Raw genomic sequence first — 23,493 nt, 5'->3', positions numbered from 1 at the left:
AACAAAAACATATATTTGCGGAAGGTCATGCAAAAACCGTACAAAAGGACATGGGGAGGGTCATCTAAAAATATGTCAAGCATTAGGGGAGTGTTATTATATTTGTACATCAGTGCATCAATAACCTCTGCCCCCCCCCCCCCCCCCCCACCCCCACCCCCCCTGTACTAAATGACTGGTCCCTAGGTATGAAAAATTCATACTCACTTCGAAAACATACTATAGAAGTGAATGGTCCCAGGGGTCATAACAATACAATGGAGATATAATACCCTGGATAACTGAGGATGCTAACACAAATCAAAACATCTTTTTGTCATTCAGTAGAAATATACTACGTTAACTGGTTAGTAAAGGGCATTACTTAAATCATTAATAAAATTAATAAGGTTAGGGATATTAATCTCCCAGGGTGATTGAGTGACCTGTTTTATGCCGGATGTGGCATTGCTTTAACCAAGTCGAATATGGTTTAATAGTATCCATGGGAGCACAGATATAGGCAACATTGTTTTCAGTAAATCTCATGGAACATTACTGTTTTCTTCATTTGAGAACAGGCCCAGCATGACATCATATGAACGCATTGTCGCACATAATGGAAGATTGTTCATGACATTCTTATGCGAAATCCTTCTGCATTTTTCTACATTTTCTAAGAAAAAAGACTATGGGTAAGGCTTGGAACTTGCAAAATATATTCACTTTGGACAGGTAATATATCATTGATCCTCAGGTGGATCCTTATAGCACCATTACAGCAACATTGGTATGGATTGGCTTGCTCCAATCCACATTCTAAACAAGTTGGGTAAGGATTTTCCTCAATCCACGTTCTAAGCACGTTCTAATCAAGTTGGGTAAGGATTTTCCTCAATCCACATTCTAACCACGTTCTAAAAAAGTCGGGTAAGGATTTTCCTCAATCTACTTGAACATGAAAGGATACACTTTTTCACCATGGAATTCATATCGCAAAAGAACGACACCTGTTACTTAAACCAACCATATTCCATCACGCAATATTAAAAGATATTCGAAAACGTTTTTTCCTATTCAGGCCATACTACATGTCATCCAAACATACATATGTAACAGTGTGTATAGATACTTTGGAACTGGGAACTGATTCAGCCTCAAGCCCCCTTGTGCGCCATATATACAGGGAAAAACTGATAAGCAGGGTTCAACAAACAACATGGGGAGCTAGCAAAAAGGACCACACCCATAAGAAAGCTGCTAGACAACTATAAACACCCTTCTAACCAATTTCATAATCTCGTGAATACAAACATTCTGTCATTTACTGACATTTCATTCTTTTTTTATGCTTTTAAGTCAGACTTGTATTATACTACTCAAAATAAGTTAAGCACCACCTGACTCCTTCATATTAATATAGTTACCGTATTCGACGTAATAAGCGCCCAGGGCGCTTTCAAAATTAGAAATGGGGGCTCTTATTAGAATATTATTTTGGTGGAAAAAACAGAGTTGAAAGATAAATTTTGTGGTTTATGCTGACGGCCTGAAATGTTAATATATGACAGATATATTTTTTCAGAATTTAATTGCCCATAATTAAGGGTGCATATAACACATGAGTGCGTATTATACGCGAATAAAAAAGTCTTGTGTACATTGATCAATCGGAATGGGTGCTAATTGGGATTGTTCACTAGCCAATATATGAGCAATTATTGCCGCTTAATAGAGCAAGGCGCTTATTACGTCGAATATGGTAATATGTTATGCAATGTAGTTAAGGACCACCCAATAAGGGGGCAATGACAGATTAACTAGAGTAATCAGAAAGAATTTGGTGGTCCTTAATTTCTTTTGAGTAGCATAATAGACTCAAGTCTTGTTAATCCAACTATCGGCCTAATCCAACACTTATGATGAGAACTGACTAAATCAGTGCTATTTAGACATGTAAATCCGACAGTCCCGCATTTCGACTTTGACACATGAATTCCGACTTGCAACGAATGACCGAAATCACTCATTAATCAGTCTCATTAAACCAACACTGTGATCAATGACAGATTAACTATAGTAATATCAAAGAATAAGGTGGTCCTTAATTATGATATACTATAAGACATGTAATTTGTTGTTGTCCTGACTATTGTTTACTGGTGATTGTTTGTGGACCAATGTACATGTACTTGTCAAACCCTGCGGGGTCAAATAATTTGCATGGGTAAAGAAATAAATAACAGGAAAATATCAACACAAACTCCATACTGCGAAGGATGAGGTAAAAGTGGGAAAACATAAGCACTGTTCAATAAATACTTAAGTAGGGCATCTCTATACAATCACCACCATCTAGGATGAGGTGCAAATATTTAATACATCTCATGGCACAACTCATTCGATACAATTCCAAATCCTAAACACACAAGAATTCAAAACAAGCAACTTCATATTTACAAAATATTTGGTTTGAAGATTAATGATAGTGTTTCTACTTGGAAGTATGGGTCATTCTGTCCTGGTCTCTGCTTTCACTGTCACGTCTTGCTTGTGGTCTTCATCTGCTTGTTTTGCTTCAGTTTGAATTACCTCCCTTGGCTCTCCTTCAACATTGTCTTCATCAGCAAATTTCAAGTTTTTGTCCAAGACTTCTGCCCCTTGTTTGGAAGAGGCAGTGCTTGCCGATGAAGTGCCAACTGTTGGCTTCTGTGTTTCTATATTTTCAGTTTTTAGATGACTACCTTCTTTATTTTTATCACCACTGCTTTCTGATTCCTCGCTATCATTTTCATCATCGTATTCACTATCCTCCTCCTCCTCATCCTCATTAACCTCAGCAACTTTCTGCTGACCTACAAAATGAAACAATTTGAAATATAATATCAAAGAGTCAAACAGTAAATAACGAATATGGTATCTGTCTTCATCATACCATATATTCCTGGAAATCCATTGAAGCAATCGTCCAAACTTACTCATGCGTGATCCATAACTGTCAGTACACTTAAGAAGTATTTGTTATCATGAATAATTAAACTACACACCACTATGACTTTGACAAGAGTGAGTGAATGTGCGTTTATCAGGCTTATGCACAAGTCAACAATATACTAGCTATATCAAAGCAGCTCGTAAATAACCCAGTTTTAGCTTGGCAAACCAGTAGGTGATGTCATACACATTGACCCATGATGACACATGCGTGTGTGATCATTTAAAAAAACCATGATAATAACAGACAAGGTGAGTGAGTGAGTGAGTGAGTGAGTGAGTGAGTGAGTGAGTGAGAGTGATTTTACGCAGCTTTTAGGAATATTCTAGCAATATCACGGCAGGGGACAGCAGAAATGGACTTCACACATTGTACCCATGAGGGGAACCAAACCCAGGCCTTCAGAGTGACGAGCGAACGTTTGAACCCCTAGGTTACCCCACCACCCCTCTTTACGCGAATGTGGATCGTCAGTCTGTCTGTAGGGAAACATTGGGACATCTGGTTCTGCTTTCATGACATTTCTGCAATTCATGTTTTTCAAATAGCAAACACAGACTGGTTTTGTGGTGTGGTTAGATCTAGTTATATGGCTATTCACAAGATTTTACCATGATTACGACAAACAACAAAAGTTTGAATTAATAAGAAGCACTTTATTGTGGACATTTAACGTTAATCGTTTACGATAAAATTTCATTGTAAGTTTACGATAGTTCTTAGTTGTTTTATGCTAAACAGAATACCCCTCAGGACCCTCACAAAGGTATGTGGAAAATTTGCCTACACAAGCAGCCATTATGTTCTCGGAATCTGTTATAACATCAAAGAATAAAAGATCATCTTACCTTGGGGTGCAGCTCGCTTTGCTGGTGAGGGAGGAGCAGGAAACTCCAGTTTGGGAGCATGTGGCCGCTGCTTCCTGGCTGGGTTCATTGCATAGCAGTAGCAACAGCGAAAACCTGTTTATAGTGAGACACATTAACATTGGTGCATTACTGTCATTTGAAGCTGCTTAGCGTGGACTCATTTTTCCCCCCTTCTTATGAACACATTATTGAATGAGTGTGTTGGGTTTACACTGCTTTGAAAAAGATTTCAGCAATAATTACATCACAGTGTGACCCAGATCATTAGTTTACCACCTCGTTAAACTTATGAGGACATGTATGGTAAGGTTGTTGGTTGTTTGTTGTTAAACATCGCACTCAGCAATATTCCAGCTATACGACGGCAGTCTGTAAATAATCTGGACCAGACAATCCAGTGCATGAGCATCGCGATGGGACACGATGACATGCATCAACCAAGTCAGTGAGTCTGACCACCCGATCCCGATTACGACAAGCATGGTTTGGTGGTGACCCAATTCTACCCTGGATCTTCACGGGCCAGGTATGGTAAGGACAGATTTGGGATCCTATTTGGGGAGAATCTGGGATCTGTACCATGAGCAGTTTATCCTGGCTTGGCTAAGGGAGGTAACTCACAGCAGACGGTCTCAGATTAAGACACGGCACATTAACACACTACACATGCAAAATAATTTCTTCCTGACAGCACTTATCCGCATCCTTAATGAAAGAACTAATTCTCCATGTCCTCTTCTTGATGAACATGCTAATCTTCTGATTCAAAACTATCCATGTTGAAGACTCTTACACCCATTTCTAAAAAACACTTAATTCCCCATTGATGAGTGAGTGAGTTGGATTTTAATGCCACTTTGGACAGTATTCCACCCATGCCCCATCCCCATTGATGAACACTAATCACATAAGAATGCTTACTGAGGTATTCAAACTCTTCTTTCAGGGCCATTCCATTGTGAGAATGGCAATATTTACAGATGAGAGCATAGCGGTTCTGCGGTCCATCTCCAACAAGATACTCGACAACCTTGTCAAAGTTGCCCCTCTCTCTGGGCAGCACCGGTCTCGGCAGTGGGGGCCCAGGGGGACTTCCTTCAATACAATACACAAACACCCATAACACTGTGCTTCGTTCATTCAAGTTAGCCGAGAGGAAACAAATTTCATTAAGAAAATTCAAATTGTTTGGGAGTTCAAGACTAAACAATAAGGTTGGCATGTGTTTCGTACACTACGTCCACATGTAATAATTTCTAAATGTCTGAATAATCTAACTTCAGATACTTAGTCCAACTTTCAATACAAGATTTACGGTGTTCATGGAGATGAAACAAACATGATCACTGCAAAATATTCAGTGAAGATGTAATAGTGACACAAGATGCAACTCAACTTTTGATAGAGATATTCAGATATGTCATTCTATTTATATATACACTTGACATATTATGAAAATCAGTTTTGTGTATCAATGAAATTAAAGCCCACGGTAATGTCTAACATAATAGAAGAGTGCTTTACTGTTGAGACAAAATGTCGAGGAATGTCAGATTTGTCAAACTGCTTGACCCAACAACTGTCGCTAATACTAACAAAAATGGTGCCAAAATACATTGGCCCTTAGCACATGTACAAAAACAAGAGCAACCATACATGACTTATGATTAACCTGAACGGAGTAATCTCCCTTGAAACATAAGGGGGCTTAGACGGTCTAAAATCAAAAGTCATTTCTGCTACGATACAAATATCCCCCTAAAAATTGGAGAAGTATAGACCAAACAGAAATGGGTAAGTCTATGAGGATCTTTCTATCCCCATTCTATCCCATGATCTCCACATGCTTCTGAGCTGAGTTAGGCAGTCAATGCTTACCGTATCCAGGCACGAACTGACCATTGGCCGACATCCTCATCCTCTGTCCTGACATTGCACCTGACTGAGGCAGGTCTGGTGTCGTCATCGGTGTCCGGATACCAGGCCGAATTGGGGTAGCCATCCTTGGAGCTACACGTTGTCGGAGAGCTACAACATGAATGGTCATGTCAGAGTGGTAATTTGTAGCTGTAAACTTATCCAGTTCTTAAGAATTTGGAAATTACTCGATTCTGATTAGTCAAGCAGAGGTTTCCAATCACAACAATCACTACTGATTGAAACCGTTGATTCAACGACCCCAGAAGCTATTATTTACAGAGATGAACATCTTTCTCAATCTTGTCGCTAGCCATTTTAAAATAATGCCATGTTCAATTATAGGTTAGAAAACACAGAGTTTACAACAATATTTATGTATGTGTGGCAATGGAGGTTGGAAAGAAAACATGAAGAAATTGACTGAGAGAGGGTATTTCAAGTGTTGGGAATAACAATGAACTCGTAATTTGGTGCCTCTCTATATCTATATTCAGTTCCAATTTGTAGCAACATTAAGTGAGTGAGTTTCGTTTTACATCACTTTTAGCAATATTCCAGCAATATCACGGCGGAGGACACCAGAAATGGGCTTTACACATTGTACCCATCTGGGGAATCGAACCTGGGTCTTCGTCGTGACGAGTGAACGTTTTAACCACTAGGCTACCCAACTGCTACTGCAGCAACAATGAAACACTGACAACTGGTTCAGAACTATAACCCAAATGCTACCAGTCAATGAGGGTCGTCCTCATCTTTGGATTGTTACTTGTCCTCAGCTCACTTCAGTAGTTCTGGGCCTTAGGATGCTAAGCATAATACGACAAATACATGGTGGGTATTCATGCAGAGTTTGAACATTTTTCAGTTGATTTATTTTAACAAATCCTTCACATAATCCCTAACTATAAACACAAGCTGAACATCACAATCAAGGTAATCGGAAATGTGGATCTTCAATAAGAAATGTTTGCCAGCATATTATCCTGATGATTTGAACATAGATAATCCAAAGCTTACCTGACCCCTGGGAGGGTGTGACTAGTCGAGGGGAAGGTTGCGCTGGCTTCTGTTCAACAGAAAATTTATAACTTGACCACATAGTATGAATTACATGTGGCGTGATCAGGGTGTAAAAGGTTTTAAGAGCTCAGTTGCCTTGTACATCACGAGACCAAAGGTGACACATAATTTACCTTTACATGTTCACAAGTACAGTTACATATTATTGGTAAAATACAGTCCTTTAATCTGACACTCGTTAATCCGACATAATCCATCTTCCTGAGGCAAGGGAGTTAACTGACTGTAACAGTCCAGTTTCCAGCCCTGGAATATCTGGGCTTGATCGTAGCACCACCAGTGGCTATTACGAGGTATGTCCTTTCTATGTCCTTCCTATCCTTTCTATGTCCTTGCTCTTAACCAATCAGATTCCACCTCTCATATCACTTGCATTTGCTTCAAACAAAATGGCAGCGCCTAGTCAAGACAATTTGAAAAATAATCAATATCTATATCGTGATAAAAGGGTCTTACTTCGCGAAGTGCATCAAATCATGTAAGCACCTTGAATAAAATCATGAAACGATTTGGAAAATATCTGTTGATGCCAAGTTGGCAGTACACACGCTTTGCAAATCCTGCAATCAACCGAAATATGTATGGCAGTTTATGAATCAGATGTTGATTTTGTTACACGATTTTGACTGGACTATGCATAGACTGGTTAGTCCAGCCAAAATTTACCTCCATAAGTCCAGCTAGATCGGCAAAGGTGGTAACTGGTCTTTTCTAGTCAGTTAAAGCTCTTGCCTCGGAAAGATGGACAAAATCATATGCAACCAACCATGTGAGACTAACGGGACTTGACTGTATGTTGGTGTGAGTTTAGAGTGAACAGGGTCAATAATGACATGACAAGCTGATGAAGTCATGGTGTCCATACAGGCCATCCGGCCGACCGAACTGATTGAGTGTTTACACATGGCAGCTAGCCAATCAGAGAGCTGGATTTTATTATGAGTGTAAGCAAAACATAATGCCAGTTTTCAAAATATTTTCTTAGATTTAACAAAATAATCTGATGCTTCTCAGGCAAAGACTTTTGAACGTTGTCCCTGGCACACTACCAGTGTGTCAGGATCAACTTGGAGATATAGCTATACTTTAGTTAAAGTGAGTTTAGTTTAATGCCGGTGATAACAGTATTTCAGTTATATCATGGCATGTCAGCTTGATGTAGGAGGAAAACCAAAAGTGATGTTGGTCTTCGATGTTTACCACTTTGGTGAAGCCCATTTACAAGGGGATGGTGCTGACAAACCTAGAAACATTCTCAGGGCGTGCCAGTATTGGTATTGGTATCCTGCACACCCAAGGGATGCAACTCTGCACATTGAATTGTGGCATCTCATGATCCTCTTTAAATTAAATATAAATGTCAATCCATGAAAGCCTAACATCTATCTAGCGCTAGGACAGTCTACTGATCATCTTCTGATCTGACTTGACACGGCGTTCTACGTTCAACATTCTACAGTTTCTAACCTCAAGCTGCTTGAACCTGGCAGGGTCGAACTTCTCGAGGATTTCCTTCGCCTTCTTGTACGTCTCCTTCTCCATCACATCCTCCAGCTACAACACACACAGGTACATCGGGGTTCAGCAGCAGGAACAAACTCATCTTACTAGACCTTATGATGTAACAAAATACATGCCAAAATCCACGAAAATGATGTGAAATGAGGTTTAATGTTACATTCAAGATTATTGCCCCTCTCATGTTTACATGGTAATTTGCATGTCTGTGTGTGTGGTTGCTTGTACTTGTCCAGACTGATGACAGATTTATAGTGCTAAACCGCTGAGATACCATGTAACAGTTTAACATGAATGTGCCATCAAACACAGAACACTGACTCCAAGCCGACCAGTCCTCGGTTTTTTTATCCCCTAATACCGAGCGTCAGACAGGGTAACAACAAGTGGCATCTTTTAACGTCTTTTGGTATCAAAATCTGGTAATTTCTACTAGTCCAATGGATATGTCCCTGATGGTAACTACTATAAAAATGTGCTGGTATGGAGAGAATTAGCGATGACTAGCAGCGCACATTCAGGAATTATAACAGGTCTGGGCATTGATAGGCCAATACGGCCCTGGAACCAGTGTCCATAGTCATGACATTAGACTGACTAAAGTTTACCAAAATCCTTGTGTGATTATCATGGGCTTTTTAAATAATAAATCTGTATGAAAAAGGTTGATCTCATTCTCTGAATAGGGGCACTTTTTAATATTTTTTATGGGCCAGATCCAAAAATAGATCTCAAAAGTTGACAAATGTGTAAAGTGTATTTTCCGTGTGTCCTCTCCCCATATTTTCATATGTAGGTGACATGAAGTACTATCTAGTTAGGCTATATTGCATCACCTTCTTGCCAAACAATACAAATCCTAGGGAAGAGAATATATGGATGTCAGACATCCATATATTCTCTTCCTTATGTTAATTACTTCTAAATGCCTTTCAAAGACCTAATACAAATCCTGATCCCAAGTATTTATCATGTTTATATTAACAAGCATGAAATACTCAGAGTCATATCCCCTACCAATGGTATGTTCTACTATGTGCCAGACTCAAGCCCCTGACCACACAAGCTGCCTGGGACTTGTTATTACACTTAATAACTATCATGACACTTAATAATTAACTGTGGGATGGTGTTACTGTGAGAACATCACTGGGAGCAGTGGTTATCATTTGATGCAACAGCGTTTTTCATTTGTTTCGATGGAATTAGAAATACCGGTGTGTAAAAAATTAAAAAACATGCAAGTAAGCAGTTGATGACTTGATTGATTAGTGAGGAAATACAAATGGTTGTAGTCATGAAAAACAAAAAATTAAAATTTCCAAAATATCTAAATAGTAAAAGGCACCAGGTCATGGCTAGACTGAAATGCGTCCACAGTTCGATCAAGAAATACTGAACGTCCAGAAACAAATGATCAAGAAACCAAATGAGACAGACGGACTGCCAGCAACAATTCCCGCGTCCAACTTCGTGGCAGGGGAAAATATAAATAACAAACAAACACACTTAATATTATAGTCATAACAACCTTATGAGTTTTTTTCAGACAATACGAGCAATAAATAGGTTAAAAAAAGGGCCTTACGATTTGCTTTTTCTTTTCCCTAAGCTCTCCAAGAGACACATCTGAAACATAGATGAAACTCAAAACATTGAAGTAAAACACACAGTAGTTTCATAGCATAAACATTACAACTTTCAAAATATCCTGGATAACCTCACATTTATCTGGATGATTCAAAGGATATGGTCAAGAACAACCCCCTCACAGCCAGAGCCCATTGATGGAGCTCACTATGCACCCCACAACCAAAGCCCATTGATGGAGCTCTCTATGCACCTCACAACCAAAGCCCATTGATGGAGCTCTCTATGCACCCCACAACCAAAGCCCATTGATGGAGCTCTCTATGCACCTCACAACCAAAGCCCATTGATGGAGCTCTCTATGCACCTCACAGCCAAAGCCCATTGATGGAGCTCTCTATGCACCTCACAACCAAAGCCCATTGATGGAGCTCTCTATGCACCTCACAAGCAAAGCCCATTGATGGAGCTCTCTATGCACCTCACAACCAAAGCCCATTGATGGAGCTCTCTATGCACCTCACAAGCAAAGCCCATTGATGGAGCTCACTATGCACCTCACAAGCAAAGCCCATTGATGGAGCTCACTATGCAGCTCACAGACAAAGACCATTGATGGAGCTCTCTATGCACCTCACAGCCACAGCCCATTGATGGAGCTCTCTATGCACCTCACAAGCAAAGCCCATTGATGGAGCTCTCTATGCACCCCACAACCAAAGCCCATTGATGGAGCTCACTATGCAGCTCACAGACAAAGACCATTGATGGAGCTCTCTATGCACCTCACAGCCACAGCCCATTGATGGAGCTCTCTATGCACCCCACAACCAAAGCCCATTGATGGAGCTCACTATGCAGCTCACAGACAAAGACCATTGATGGAGCTCTCTATGCACCTCACAGCCACAGCCCATTGATGGAGCTCTCTATGCACCCCACAACCAAAGACCATTGATGGAGCTCTCTATGCACCTCACAGCCAAAGCCCATTGATGGAGCTCTCTATGCACCTCACAGCCAAAGCCCATTGATGGAGCTCTCTATGCACCCCACAACCAAAGCCCATTGATGGAGCTCTCTATGCACCTCACAACCAAAGCCCATTGATGGAGCTCTCTATGCACCTCACAACCAAAGGCCATTGATGGAGCTCTCTATGCACCTCACAAGCAAGGCCCATTGATGGAGCTTTCTATGCACCTCACAAGCAAAGCCCATTGATGGAGCTCTCTATGCACCTCACAAGCAAAGCCCATTGATGGAGCTCTCTATGCACCCCACAACCAAAGCCCATTGATGGAGCTCTCTATGCTGCTCACAGACAAAGACATTGATGGAGCTCTCTATGCACCCCACAAACAAAGCCCATTGATGGAGCTCTCTATGCACCTCACAAGCAAAGCCCATTGATGGAGCTCTCTATGCACCTCACAACCAAAGACCATTGATGGAGCTCTCTATGCACCTCACAGCCACAGCCCATTGATGGAGCTCTCTATGCACCCCACAGCCAAAGCTTTTGATGGAGCTCTCTATGCACCTCACAGCCAAAGCCCATTGATGGAGCTTTCTATACACCTCACAGTGATAGTCCCCCTCAATTTTTGTCAGTCCCACTCAGAACAAATAAGAAATGTGTGAAAATTTCCTAGTTTTCATTCTTTCAACATCATGTTCAACGCAGTGTACGTTCATGGCTGACAAATTCAATGACGTCATCTCTGAAGTAGCTTAGTTAGATCTACTCATCATTCACACAAAGTTCAGTCGCAGTTTTCTCCCTTTTTTTGGAACATTTCAGTGGTTCAAGACTAAGTCGTTACATAGTCATATCTAACCTTGAAGCAAAGCTAAATGTTATTTCCTTGCACTGAAAATAGACAATGGGAAACCCTGATGATAAAAGACAAGCTTACTTCGTTAAAAAAATATACTTCATTGATTATTGCCAATGTTTTGTTCAACAACAAAGATTTATAAGGAAATTATCTCCTCGTCCACTAGGAATGTCAGTCACGTGAATTACCGGTCAAAGCCTAAGTTAATCAGTAAATGAGAACATCATTGCATGGAGTTGAACTCTCAGCTGACTGACCGTTATGTTTACAAACAAGAAATGATGATGAATACTCTACTGTCATGTTATTAGCTCAGTGAGAATGAAAAGGGGAAATGGGTACTTTTTCCTTAGTCTGCAATTTCAAACCATCCTGATTAAACCAACAAACCAAAGTAAATTCATCTGGCACATAGTCAGTCAGTCGTCAATCTCATTAAAATCAGACATCAGTTCTCGCTACCCCCAAACAAAGATCTAAGACATTCCATTAGGGGTCACGTCAGAACGACCTTTCATCCTACCAATCAGTGCGTCACTTATGAAAGTGACAGTCGGAATGTGATTTCTAATCATACAATCTTGAAAACTTTAACATGGTGTATTCCGACCGTAGTTACAGGTTTAACAATCTAGACCATATATTAGCCATTCCAGAATGTTTTTTTGTTCAGGTTTCAAATTTGTAATCGAGAATTTGTCAAAATATTTTTCGAAGCGTAGTCGCCAATTTGAAATTTGTGCCATAAAGCAAGAGAGAGCTGCCTTCTCATTGGTCATTCCATTGGTTGGCCAAAGTTTGCGCAAGGTCGGTCTGATGTGACCCGTAATGGGATGTCCTCAGATCTTTGTTTAGCGGTAGCGAGAACTAAGATTTGATTTTAATGAGATTGGTCAGTCGTAAACCATTTCCCAGTTCATTTCCCAGAATGACATTCCCAAAGATATGCACAAGAATATAAATGTCACCACATTTAGGGCTAGAAGGAATTTTTTTCAATATTCTTGTAATGGCTGCTTGCACAGTAGTGGCAATATGATACCGGGAGGGTATCGAAGGAATCATGAGCTGGGAAAGAGCTTAGGACTAGCACATCAAAGGGAGACAATCATCAATAAAGGTCCAAAATGTTTCCCTGGCATGATGGTCGTAAACCTTGTGTGAAAGGTAATGTTAATAGGTTGCACCAAAGGTTAGTTTGGACCCTTGGTACTTTCAAAATCTTGTGCAACAATGGAGTGAGTGAGTGAGTATGGTTTTACGCCGCTTTTAGCAATATTCCAGCAATATCACGGCGGGGGACACCAGAAATGGGCTTCACACATTGTACCCATGTCGGGAATCGAACCCGGGTCTTTGGCGTGACAAGCGAACACTTTAACCACTAGGCTACCCGACCACCCCTGCAACATTGGACATAGATACATAATGACAGCACATTTTGAAGGAAATTGTCTAAAAAATTAACCAGAAAAACTAGGGGTCAATAGTGTGAGTAACAATTCTTGATGCGGAATGATGACACCCGAACAGCAAGGTCTGTGTGTTTACTTATGCCTTTTTTCTATTCACACCATTGTAGTCATCCTGTTTCCTAAAAAATAAATAAAGTCATCCTTTTCACTTCTTATCCAATTTCCACTTAATGAGATTCAGCTACAAAAACAAAAACAATCCTTTAACAGGGCTTACCATTGCTTGCTATCCTCTTTACAAAGTACCAATGGAGGGTTTTCTTGATCCCCCAAATTCTGAAATAATAACGTAAGGAAAAGGTATAGTAGGAAATGGAAGAGTGAGATAATATACTTTTTAATTGTTTTCAATACAAGATGATACAAATGAATCAGTTCAAGAAACTTAAACCACAGCATGACAAGACCATATTGAAATTAATAGCTCTGTGTTTCTGTTTCATAAATATCATATATAGGTAATAAAATTGTATCATGTGAGTACAATATACATATTTTTTGTTCCTAATATGTTATGTTTAATTATTGTTTAAAATACGGAAAAAGACAAGGGTAACAATTTCTTTATTATATAATGTTGGTCTAAAAATAATGGATGTCTAAGACATAATTTCACTCAATTATGAAGCTTTAGAAATCGTGTATGAATACATCTTTTTGAGTGAATCGCCCAATGTATCATATAGTTCCAAATTACTTCCAGCCATGGTTGTCCCCTGTTTTGCCAACACACTGGGAAATACCCGTCCAAGCATATGGGGAATGTTAGTCAATAGCTCACTAAGAAAGATAGCATCACACTGATGTTTGGAGCTTGAAAGTAGTTCCTGCAAGACATCCTCATTTGCATATTTATTGGATCATGATACCACATTCATTGGATTGTTTTTATTGCAGCGGGTAACACAAGCCTTTATATGATAAACATGTATAAGGCTGGTACTGTCACAACTACTTGCATATTCGGTGAATCGAACCTTATCCATTCATGAATTGAATTTGTTATTCGTGGCCACTATATTCAAATATTTATGAATATGCAATCATGTGCATTTAAATACCCTGTACCTACAAATATCCATAAGAACAACATATGCATAGATTTCTTCAAAGACAAAACTCTTTTAATACTCAATTTGACAGTATTGTGGTTGATGGTCATTGTTGCATTTGAGCAGATACTAGTACCTGGATAAGTGCAGTATATAAATGTATAATATATTAATAGTTAACAAACCATGTCAAATAATTTATGTTGTTATTGTTTCACTGAATATAACAAATAATATATCAGCTGCTAACTTGTTATTGTATTTGTGAATTAATATCAATATTTGTATTTATTACCCTATATTCATGATAGCCCTACTATATGTTGCGTGATACTCATACACAAATCATAATACAGGATATCATGTGAATGGTTAACTCAAAGAAAGATATCTGTTGATCATTTTGGTAGAATGACAACCCGGACACCATTTTGTAATGTTTACAACAATATTTTTATTTGCTCCTAAAAAATTTCAGAGCCCCACATGATGCATGTCATCGCATCCCAGATCTATGCTTATGATATCAATCACTGGATTGTCTGACCAGACTCTATTATTTACCATCTTCCCGAGGCAAGAGAGTTAACTGACTGTAACAGTCCAGTTTCCACCCTTGCCGAACTTGGCTGGAATTCCTTGGCTCGATCGTAGCGCCACCAGTGGCTATTACGAGTTATGTCCTTCCTATGCCTTTCCTATTGACCAATCAGATTCAACCTCTCGTATCACTTGCATTTGCTTCAAATAAAACGGTGGCGCCCAGTCAAGACGATCTGATTGTTAATCAAGATCTGTATTGTTATAAAACGAGTCTTACATCGCGAAGAGCATCAAATCATGGATTTTGATTTCGGTGTGCGATTTTGATTGGACTATGAGGAGACTCGTTAGTCCAGCCAAAATGTAACTCCATAATACCAGCCTTGTTCAGCAAACTTTTATAGCCAGTTAACTCACTTGCCACGGGAAGATGTTCATTACTGACTGCCGCCATATAGCTGGAGTACTGTTAAATGCTGTATTTCAACAAACAAACTAAGCTAAGACACCAGGTGATACTCACATGAAGGGGAAGGCCAACAAGGGCAGTGAGTAGATGAAGCGCTCCTTCCATGTGTCGGGGAAGTACCAGAAGTAGAACACAACGGCACAGATGATGTACAGGAGGATGGAGTACAGGATGAGACTGGCGATGAACTTCTTCTGCAGCTCCTGGTTGTGGCGCCGAAACCGCTGTAGCTTGGTGATGTCCTGTTAGTGGAGGAATTAAATTAAGTTTCAAGATGCATCCAGATTAATTTGTCAACCTTAACAAAAATTGATCCTAGCTCTAATCTCTCAAATTGTTTTATGGGCAAAATCATCACTACATCAATGACCAACTGTTATGATTTGATTATGATAGTTAAATTAGATCGGTGTCTAATGATAATAATGTTTCTACTTAAATGTATTTAATGTACTGTGACAACAACAAACTGAAAATGCCCAGTGAAGATTCTGGGGTAGAATAGGTCTTCAGCAACCCATGCTTGCCGTAAAAGGCGACTATGCTTGTCACAAGAGGCGACTAACGGGATCGGGTGATCAGGCTCGCTGACTTGGTTGATACATGTCATCGATCCCAATTGCGTGGATCGATGCTCATGATATCAATCACTGGATTGTCTGGTCCAGACTTGATTATTTACAGACCGCCATCATATAGCTGGAATATTGCTGAGTGCGGCGTTAAACAACAAACCAACCAACCAACCAACAACCAACCAACAACCAACCAACCAAACTGAAAACCTGAAAGAAGTGAGCAATGAAGAAGCTGAAAAACACAGACAGTGATTTATGGGTTTGTGGAATAAAACACATGTTCCTCCATCACCTGTAAACACACACAGCCTCTACACAGTGTAGTTGCTATGTGTAACCAACAAATCAAGCAAAGGTCTGTTTACAGCAAAAAAACAAAAAACTAGAGAACAGAAAACAGAATGCATTCAGCTTTGCTAAGAAACATACGTGTTTCCTATTACATCAATTGAAAAGACTGGTTTTTTTCAAAATAAATAATTTTAAGATACATATGTATCTGTCCATCACAGAAGAGGTATGATGAACATCATATATGTGATAAAATATCACTAGAGATGATGATGTACTGTTTCAATTGCATTTCCTGCAGATTAGATTACCATGCATATGTCTGGTAAACTAAGCAAGTTCAAGTTAGATCAGTCAGGTATCCAGAAACACATGAAACACAGTTATTTTGGTGTGTGTGTGGTGTGTGTGGTGTGTGTGGTGTGTGTGGTGTGTGTGGTGTGTGGTGTGTGGGTGTGTGTGTGTGTGTGTGTGTGTGTGTGTGTGTGCGTGCGCGTGTGCGCGTGTACGCGTGTGCGCGACATTACACCATGTTACACATCTACATCACATAGTTGCCCAATATGTTTTTTATTAAGGACTAAGGAGTAATAAGTGGGTACTAGATGGGTGCAGTCTCTATTTTATTATACTATCATACAAATACTGTATCAAATAACTATTTACAAACCAAAAGCAACCAGAAAAAAACATAAAAATTGAAACACTGTTCCAAAATAAATGCTGGAGCAACTCTTCCCAAAGGTTTTCATCCATTCAGAACCCACCAGGGAGTAGGCAGAAAATAAGATCTTTTATTATTACTTTCTAAATTCATTAGGGCTGGCTAAAAAGATTGATAATCGGAATTATCATCGATGGAAAGAAATATTGATTATTATCTATATAAAAATTGTGTCATTGATAATACCTTACATAAACTTTTGTGACGAAATAAAGTTTAGATTTACCAAAAGAGACTTGTCATTGTCAATAATGTTAATTGCTGAAGATGTTAAGTAACTGATTTGGTTATATCTCAAAGTCCACAAAGTAATCCCTGAATAAATGGACAACCACTCACCAGTGGACTGAAACATGTTGATTTCTTTAGGAATTTTTATTTGCGGATTTGCTCAAAGATACTTCTCCGATATTCATTGATAACTGATCAACATTTATTAACGATCTCTATGATCTGTATTGATAGCCAGCCCTAAAATTCATATAGGAAACAGGAAGTGCTTCCAGTCTAAGTTTCTACAAGATCATAATGTATCAAAAAGACATATGAAATAAGCTGATATTTCAAAGCCACTTCATCATAACTAATAGTCCAGAGTTTTACCTATTTCACCAACATCAGCAATGAAAAACAGACAGACTAGGAAGAGAATCCTTAACTTGTAATCCGCTTTTAAAAATATTCCAGTTGTATCACAGTGTGTCAGCTTAATGTGGAGAAAAGCCCAAGGTGATGCAGGCTTCAAACATTTAACACTTAGGTGAAAACCATGAGCTTGGGTATGGTGCTGACAAACCTAGAAACAATCGTGGCGAAGCAGGATTCGAACCCACAATCGACAGAAAGAGAAGTTAGATGAACTGCAGGAGTCATCTAAGTAGCACCACATCGGCCAGATCAGGGCAGCCTGGTGGAAGTGGTCCAGAACCCCTAACATCTATACTACTTATCAATGCTTATTGGGATTTAACTGATTACTGACGAAGACATCTGAAACAATTACTATGATGCCAGTGATGACTGACACTGACAATGAGGACATTTTGGCCACCACATCCCCATTACACATAAAGTCTGCCCTACCACATGTGTTGTGTTATAAAGTATAGATTTGCCCTGAACTACACGCGTCCTTACTTACTTATATTGGAGATTTAACGTGCGTTTTCGACTGCAAGCGTATGTCGCACACGGTACACACACGTCCTCGTGCTGTGATGTTTTTATAGTCCAGGACAAACTATGCTTTACTATACTTGACATGGGTCAGAGCCAACTGTATTACTGTTCTTAGATGCCAAATTTAAAACCATGTATTATTGGAGATGTGATTAAAATCAAATCTGGAATATGAAATATCCTCAAACTAGGATAACCGACAGGTTGTTATTAAAATGTTAATTGCCTCCACCTTTAGCTTAAGAGATAAAATAATATTATTTAAAATAAAACGCACAAAAACGTGAAGTTTAGCAGTAAATATGTCATATTTTTTATTTCTGTACTGTGTGAGATTAGCTAAAGTCCCTGGCAGCAATAAGCTGGGTTCGTATTAATGTTTCAATGGTTTCAGTTTGGTTCATGTGACACTAAACATTCCACAATGTATTGTGGGGACAGGCAAACATATGGAAACAAAGCCAAAGTTTTGCGTTGCTGGTTGTGGTGAGTTTGGGTGTTTTCTGTCAATAAGTTGTAACTAATGTTCCCACCCCTAATGTAAGAAGACTGCAGTAACTGCAGGCCATGAGTGCCTACCGAGTTGGTTGAACTATACCTACTGAGCAACTGGCCTGAATTGACGGCTTGGGGCAAAGTGACTTGATGTAAAATGGAGTAGACGTGGGACAAACATGGCGGAGTGCAGAATGTTGCTGAAAGTTGTATGCAGAGCAACAAATGTGTGACTGTGTAAAGTTTCAAGGAGTGATCATTCCTGAGGCCAGTGACAGACATAATTCACTGGACACCACTCCCCGCCTTGGACAGCTTTGTCATGTGTGTGGCGGCTGTGGCACAGGCACAGTGGTTTGTGTATGGTTAGGGTAACCCAGCACCATGGCATTTGGTGGAAGTTTTACTTCATAAAAGTTGATATTCTTTCTTTTTGCAGGTGAATCACAAACCTGAATAATTGTTTTTAAATTCCAAGATCAAAGATGGGATATTGTAGAGCCAAACATTCAGGTAATAGTAGGGCTGGGACGGGTAACTCGGGTACCCGGGTCGGGTGGGTACCGAGTAGGACCCGGGTACCCACAGGAAGACCCTGACCCGTGGTTAGTCATGTGATATGTTGTTTAATGACAAAAATATCTAGAACTCTATGGTTACACTACAAGTCACAAATGTTCGTATTTCTTTCTGACTATGCATCCATTTCTTCTGACTTTTCACATCTTTGAATGAAGATATAATTTGAGTCAAGTTCTGTGTATGCATGACCAGATTGTTTAATACATGTATCTAAATACGCTTTGCCAGTGCTATGGTAAAAAAATGCCCAATTGGACAGTTTGTACCTATCTCTTAAGACCTACAGTGGGAACCCGGGTAGGGTCAGGTAATAGGGGGGTGGGTACCCGGGTAGGAAATTCGGACTCGTCCCAGCTCTAGGTAATAGAACACTGTCATTGTTGTGCTGTTAATATTTTATAGCCAACCCAACCCAGAAATAGCACAGAATCTGCGTACACTGGTTGTTTAACAGTTTCATTCAGCATTTTAAATCTGTTATTATTCACGTTTTACACCTACGTCCCTTGTAATATATCGCATGTATCGTGATAAAGGGGCAGTGAATCAACGTACTGTATCGTGGACCTGATATCAGGATACAATACTGTATTGCCCTATCATTAAACCACTATAAAACTTATTACATATGATTAATGCTTCACTTTATAATCTTTACAACACCAACTGTGTTTGTGAGGATATTCAGGAAGGTTAAGAGGGATGTTGATAATGACAGGAATTATCTTACCTTGTCAATGCCTTCTAAGATTTCAACAGTGGTCTTCTTTTTCTGCAAGAAAATAACATAATAAAAATGACATGACATCATTATTAGTAAAAAACTAAAAGGCTGTAATACAAGAGCAATGTTGAGCTTTCCATTTTTTGGGGTGTCAAATCAAATCATACAGAGACCAGTGTAATTTTATAAAATTAAGTATTTGTGTTTGGTAGGTGTGATCATGCTTAAATGAATTTAACATTGCAAAACAGCAAAATGACACAAAGTGATTAATTTTGAGAATTGATCAAATCCAATGATCAAATGATAATTTTACAAGCAATGCCCTAGCTGCGATATAGAAGCTCTGCATGACCCTGTTTTTACTTTCTGACATCCAAAGCTCGCTATTACATGCACAGCGATAAATGGTAGTTACAATTCATAACCTTCTCTGATTCATGCCTTCATAACGTTCCACTTAAAATGCTTAAGTAGACAAGGACTCTATTGTGGACATTTTTTTACCCCCTTGTTTCCATGTATGTTATATGTGACACTCAAACAAACAATTCATGCACTCATTAACTACCCCCTTGTTTCCATGTATGTTATATGTGACACTCAAACAAACAATTCATGCACTCATTAACTACCCCCTTTGTTTCCATGTATGTTATATGTGACACTCAAACAAACAATTCATGCACTCATTAACTACCCCCTTTGTTTCCATGTATGTTATATGTGACACTCAAACAAACAGTTCATGCACTCATTAACTGAGATGGTTACAGGCCGGCAAAGCCACATTTCGAAAATAGATAGCCCAAATTGATGTGGCTCTCGCGGCAATGGTTATGGTTGCGTGATTGTATAATGTGGCTCTCGCGGCTATGCTTTCAAAACATGCTTTGTGATTCTAACAGGTTACCGTATATAACAAAACAAGTCTTGTTTTCTCATTTTTTATTCAACAAGGATAACATATTCATCAAAACTTTACATTGATGAATATGAATAGCATATGAATATCATAATGGATTTAATGGCATTACTGCAGATGAAGGAGGTCGCCCACGTGGTCAGCATATTCCATCTCACTCAGGTGTTGGTTCAGGAGCTGGATCTTGAGGGACGCAATACGTGCATCGATTGCCTTGTACTTCTTTCTTCGTGAAGGTTCTGATCACTGGTGTGCCACCCTTCCAGGTGATTGTTGGTAGGGTGGCCTTGGTTTTCGAAATGGTTCCAAATCTCTGGCATGAAGGCCCCTCCATGAACTGGTTGTCATGTAGTCCATGAAGGCAGTCACTTTAGGGCCAGCAGGAGAGTCAGCAATGGAATCAAGCCACACATCATCCACTTTGTCACGAGGTACTAGAGGGAGGGCAGCAGCTCTTCTCACCAGCTTCTTCACCTCCTCATCTTCCTTATAGTCCATCACCAGACCTTCTTTCATCACCACGCTTTGTAATTTAAATGTGGGACACTCATTTAAAGGTATCTCTAAAGAACACCACGCTTAGTAATTTAAATGTTGGACACTCATATAAAGGTATCGGTAATCGGATTAATTAATTACCTGCTAGAATAGGTGAAATGCACTCAGCTGAAAATGTGGCTCTACCGGCAATAGCCATTTCTGAAATGTGGCTCTCCCGGCTAGACACCACTGAGATCCATGACAGTTGTAGATAGTGCTAAGATAGCTGCACAGGGGCATGTGGCCCTGTTGAGTGAAGACATGATGTAGGCCTACATCGCCCATTTGACTGTCTGTATGGTTGGGTCAGTCATTGACACTGAATATATATTTTGCGTCCATGGTTCAGGTATGGCCTTCTAGACATAAACGCAAATGTATAACATCATGATCTGGATAAGGTAAATTATGACATATACTAACACAATGTTTAAAGTTAAGATTGGGTTATGAACACGCACGCACACGCACACACACGCCAAATTACTTATAAAGTCACGCACACATTCAAACACGTAGCCCCCCCAACCACCCCCCCCCCCCCCCCAAAGAGCAATGTTGAGCTTTCTTTTTTGGGGGTGTCAAATTGATAAATGGTAGTTACAATTCATAACCTTCTCTGATTCATGCCTTCATAACGTTCCACTTAAAATGCTTAAGTAGAGAAGGACTATATTGTGGACATTTTTATATCCCCTTGTTTCCATGTATGTTAGATGTGACACTCAAACAGTTCATGCACTCATTAAGTGAGATCCATGACAGTTGTAGATAGTGCTAAGATAGCTGCATAGGGGCATGTGGCCCTGTTGAGCGAAGACATGATCTAGGCCTACAAGTTTACAAGAATGGAGAAAGTCTATTAACAAATGTTACAATCATTTACCGAGAACCATTTGTTAAAAATATATTAATAATTTCTGATTCTGAACTGATGCTAACATGTGAAGTGTGCAGGATCAACCGTCTAAAGATGACGGAAATTGAAAGTGTTTGAAAGATGTTTGATGCAATTTAAAATGAAATCAAACAGAACAAAATAAACTGATAATGTTGTCAATCCAAAATTTTACTCATAACGAGAACATGTTAAAAAACAACAGCTTAATATCTCAATACATGCTTGACAAAGAGCCATATTTCACTTCCATACCTTAAACTTTTATCAAAATATTGAAATGTGTGCTTTGGAGTCGGACAGTGTTTTTGCGCAACAAACGATGGAGAAGTGAGTCATAACCTTGTGGATCGCATCTAATCACCTGATGGTGTGAACTTACTCTAAATTTCCCAATTATCATGCCCATCTTGACCAATCAAAGGGCTAACAGACAAATCAGATTGTTGGTATCAGTGGATCTGTCGCTCACGCTGTCACGTCGACTTGTTTTCAACTTTCGAGGACTTCCGTGGATCACCCGACGCCTGGCGGTAAATGACAGTCATTTAGAGTTGTTTCCCTTTGACCAAACCACGTCGCCCATTTGACTGTATGTATGGTTGGGTCAGTCATTGACACTGAATATATATTTTGCGTCCATGGTTCAGTTAAATCGATAAATTCAGCGTCAAAAAATTACCATAAGAGAACTGATTTATGTGTACCAATCATAGTCCCCACTTTAATACTTCTATTAATCGTGCTGTTCTTTTCACATTTATTTATTAAATACAGTGAAATGACCATGTGAGTTGGTGTGTCATTGATAATGTGTTGGCTCGTCACGCCGAAGGCTTGGGTTCGATTCCCAGATGGGTAAAAGGCGACTGAACAATTTTATTGAAATGTGACTTCATTAACTGTTGCAGTTTTTAGAACACAAAAAATAATAAAAGGTTCTGATTTCATGTGTTTTCATTATGAAATGCTGTTGAGCCATAGTATAACAGGTGGTCTAGTTAATAGAGCCTCCGCCCGGAGAGCGGAAGGTCGGTGGTTCGATCCCCGGCCGCGACATACGAAAAGACGTTAAAAGAAGGTATTTATTGTTACCCTGCCTGGCGCTTGGCAAGGGTTGGTCGGCTCTGAGTGGGGTTGGCATGTCAAACTGCAGCATGGTATCTCAGTGGACTTACACTATAAAAACGGCATTTGTCCGGACTAGTACACGCACACAGGCA

The 23,493-nt window shown here is 39.6% G+C and overlaps 1 protein-coding gene across 1 annotated transcript; it reads right to left on the bottom strand.

The window, feature by feature from the left end:
* Window positions 1-797: 797 nt before the first annotated feature.
* Window positions 798-22,792, bottom strand: LOC139463939 (endoplasmic reticulum junction formation protein lunapark-B-like). Its single transcript, XM_071245397.1, has 11 exons — window positions 22,653-22,792; window positions 19,914-19,955; window positions 15,389-15,576; window positions 13,488-13,546; window positions 9,953-9,993; window positions 8,314-8,400; window positions 6,784-6,832; window positions 5,722-5,871; window positions 4,765-4,938; window positions 3,823-3,936; window positions 798-2,834 (listed from the first exon to the last, which is right to left on the bottom strand). The coding sequence occupies exons 1-11, from the start codon at window positions 22,677-22,679 to the stop codon at window positions 2,491-2,493; spliced, it is 1,275 nt and encodes a 424-aa protein (XP_071101498.1). The 5' UTR covers window positions 22,680-22,792; the 3' UTR covers window positions 798-2,490.
* Window positions 22,793-23,493: the final 701 nt, after the last annotated feature.

Source organism: Haliotis cracherodii, unplaced genomic scaffold, assembly GCF_022045235.1.
Source record: "Haliotis cracherodii isolate W230 unplaced genomic scaffold, xgHalCrac1.p SCAF_16, whole genome shotgun sequence".
Taxonomy (NCBI): Eukaryota; Metazoa; Mollusca; class Gastropoda; order Lepetellida; family Haliotidae; genus Haliotis; species Haliotis cracherodii.
This window is presented reverse-complemented; position numbering and strand designations above follow the sequence as displayed.